Raw genomic sequence first — 2,986 nt, forward strand, 5'->3', positions numbered from 1 at the left:
GTGAGAATTTTGGGAGGGTGGTGAATAATGAAGACGTTCCGCTTTTGCGATGGGGTGGAAAGTGTACACGTGCAAGTTTTGATAACTTGTTGGCTGCCGAAATCAATGAGCATGGCGAGATAAGGTTTAACGCTGAGTTTTTAGTTTTTTGATGGCTGATTTATTATATTTGATGGCTGAGTTATGTGTTATTTTGGTGGCTGAGTTTAATTATAACCTTGTGTTGCAGGTGCGTGTGAGGAGAATGGTTTTGAAGGACTCAACTGAAGAGATGTTTCCTAAATGGCCGGGTGAACCTGACGACCCACAACTCGTTAGCTTGATACCAGACATACATGCAGGTAGATCTGTGAAAGGTTTTTGGGAAGTGCAGGGGAATACGCAGGGTAATGCGCAGGGGAAGGGGAATGAGAAGAAGAAGAAAATGAAGGGTGGAGTTTCGTCAGAAGCTGAGCCACCCACTAAGAAGCAGAAGAAAGTTAAGACACAAAATGAGTCTGAAGCTGCTGCAGCGGGAAAGGGTTCTATCGAGAAGGAAGGTAGCAAATATTTGGAGTTGGAGAACAAAGCGACTCTGGCGACCATTGTGAGTACTCTGGATAATATTTCCACGAAATTTGAGCAGTTTGACTCACGGTTGGAAGCTTACGAGTTAGACCGGAACAGACCATTGATGGACCAAAAGACCATTGATGACAAGGTGAAAGCTTTACTGGAGGAGCGTCTGAAAGTTCTGGGAGTTGGGAAAATTCCCGAAAACAATGATAACCCTTCTCCACCATCAGCAGATAAAGCTTTATCGTTGGCATCACCGCGGGTTAAAACACAGCAAAACTCTGTTAATAGTCCAGCGTTAGCTGCGACTTTTGGTAAGGTTTTTGGACCGAAAAAGAATTTGGCGAAGGAGCTTGATAAGGAATCAGGGGTGAAAAGGACTTTGGCTGAGGAGTTTGGTAGTGTCGCAAAAGCTACTGATCTTGATAGTCAACATATTGATTTCGTATTAGTTTCTCCTTCAAAGGCTACTAAGGAAGATAAGGATGCTAAGGTTCCAGCCTATGGATGCGGCTGTAGGGGTAAGCGTATTGTTAAGGGTGAGGAAGCCGATGAGAAAAAAAAAGCAGCGCAGGCGGATGCTGCATTTAAGAGGAAGGAGAAGGCTGAGGCTAAGAAAAAAGCGGCTGAGGCTAAGAAAAAAGATGCTGAGGCTAAAAAAAAAGAGGCTGAGGGTAAGAAAAAAAAGGCTGAATTAAAGAAGAAACAAGAGGCTGAGGGTAAGAAAAAAGAGGTTGAGTTAAAGAAGAAACAAGAGGCTGAGCTAAAGAAGCGCAAACAGGCTGAGTCAAAGAACAGGCTGAGAGGACAGTGTATTTGCTGATGTGACTGACAAAGTTGTTGGGGAAGAGAACAAATTTGCGCTGGAGTCTGATGTCGAGAATCAGGAAGTGATTAGATCTGCCGTAGTAAGGGAATATCGGGAGAAACATGTTCAATTATCTCCAAAAGGGTTGCATTGACGGCAGTTTCTTCACCACTAGTTTTTCCATACGTTGGAGACGATGGAACAACGTGCATGAGGAAGAATGTTACTCCTTCATCAGTAATATATGACCCTATAGCACCTATTGATCCGGTGCTATTAGAAAAACTGATGCATCACATTAAGGGAATTCCACCCAAACCACCAGCACCAGCAGATAAACCAGCAGTCCTCTCCACTGATCATGAGGGTGATTTCTACAGCATACTCATCCATGAAAGACTGTGGCCGGAAAAGGAATATGGATGGGTGTTTGATAATGTAAGTCTTTAGTGCGGCTAAGTTATATATTAATTTTACTATATTGCGGCTGAGATATATATTTGATTACAGCTGACTTACATATTCTTTTAGTACGGCTGAGTTATATATTATATTACGGTTTACTTACATATTCTTTTATTATATCACGACTGACTTGTTAATATTCTTTGTGTAGCATGTCGTTGCGTATTTGAACGTCCTCATTAAAAGGTCCATGCGAAATCCCACTCCATTCTGGTCCAAGCGGATTGCCTTTGTTGCCGTTTGATGGCAAAGTTTTTTGATTCACGATTTCACTCAGTTCAAGATAAAACCTAGTATGTTCAGTTTCAAAGGCAATGGTTATGAAGATATGTTAAAGGGTAAGCTTCCTGATCAATGTCCAACAAACTTGAAGTGGTATGAAGATGTGGATCACTTGTACGGATGTCTTCGAACCCGCGGAAATCACTGGGTTGCGTATCATGTGGATCTGAAGAAGGAGAAGATTGATTGCTACGATCCAATCTTTGGAGAGGCAACACCCGAAAGTGACCAGAGAATTCTAAACTCATTTAAACCGCTGACGCACATGATTCCGTATATGTTGAGTGATCATATTCTTGCCAATATCCGAGCCCCTAGTAAGAAGAAGTTCTCATTCAGAAGGAGGAGCAAAAGATACACTCCACAAAACACCCAGATTGGCGATTGTGGGGGTGTATTCGTTGAAGTTTGTGGAGTGTCTAGCGCTTGGTGTAACGTTTGATGGGATAAACGATAAAAATATTCAAGGTTTACGGATGAAGATGGCAGCAGAGATCCTCGATGAAGGAGGAAATTCTGTGATGAGCAATTTGCTGGCTAATTGAACATGTGTTTGTTATTTTGTACTTGACTTATGTTGTTGTTTTGTACTCGACTTATGTTATTTTGTACTTTATTAAGTATTTCACTTAGTATTATCGTTTTTATAACCCAGCCGTGTCGTATATGTGTAACTCAGTCTTACCCCAAACATACCCTAGAATCGTAAAATGTTTATATAACTCAGTCGTATCGATTAGTATAAGCCAGTAGTTACGATATTATAACTCAGCCATACCTCAAACATACCCTAGAATCAAAAAAATTAAATGTTTATACTTTAAAATGTTAAATTGAAACTCCAATTATAAATTTGAAGTGAATATATAATCAATA

General features: G+C 40.8%; 1 protein-coding gene across 1 annotated transcript; it reads left to right on the forward strand.

Moving 5' to 3' along the window:
- The first annotated feature begins 244 nt into the window (after nucleotides 1–244).
- LOC106324214 lies at nucleotides 245–2,655 on the forward strand. Its single transcript, XM_013762224.1, has 4 exons — nucleotides 245–1,229; nucleotides 1,524–1,801; nucleotides 2,106–2,321; nucleotides 2,518–2,655. Exons 1-4 carry the CDS (start codon nucleotides 245–247, stop codon nucleotides 2,653–2,655), a joined length of 1,617 nt encoding a protein of 538 aa, XP_013617678.1.
- The last annotated feature ends 331 nt before the right edge of the window (nucleotides 2,656–2,986 follow it).

The sequence above is a fragment of the Brassica oleracea genome, chromosome C2 (genome assembly GCF_000695525.1).
Source record: "Brassica oleracea var. oleracea cultivar TO1000 chromosome C2, BOL, whole genome shotgun sequence".
Lineage (NCBI taxonomy): Eukaryota > Viridiplantae > Streptophyta > Magnoliopsida > Brassicales > Brassicaceae > Brassica > Brassica oleracea.

Bases quoted from the DNA above. Each gene is read 5' to 3' on its own strand.
- LOC106324214 (XM_013762224.1), top strand. From the start codon at position 245: ATGGTTTTGAAGGACTCAACTGAAGAGATGTTTCCTAAATGGCCGGGT. The intron at 1,230-1,523 runs GTAAGAAAAAAA...CATTGACGGCAG, and splicing joins TAAAAAAAAAGAGGCTGAGG to TTTCTTCACCACTAGTTTTT. The intron at 2,322-2,517 runs GCAACACCCGAA...TATTCGTTGAAG, and splicing joins ACGATCCAATCTTTGGAGAG to TTTGTGGAGTGTCTAGCGCT.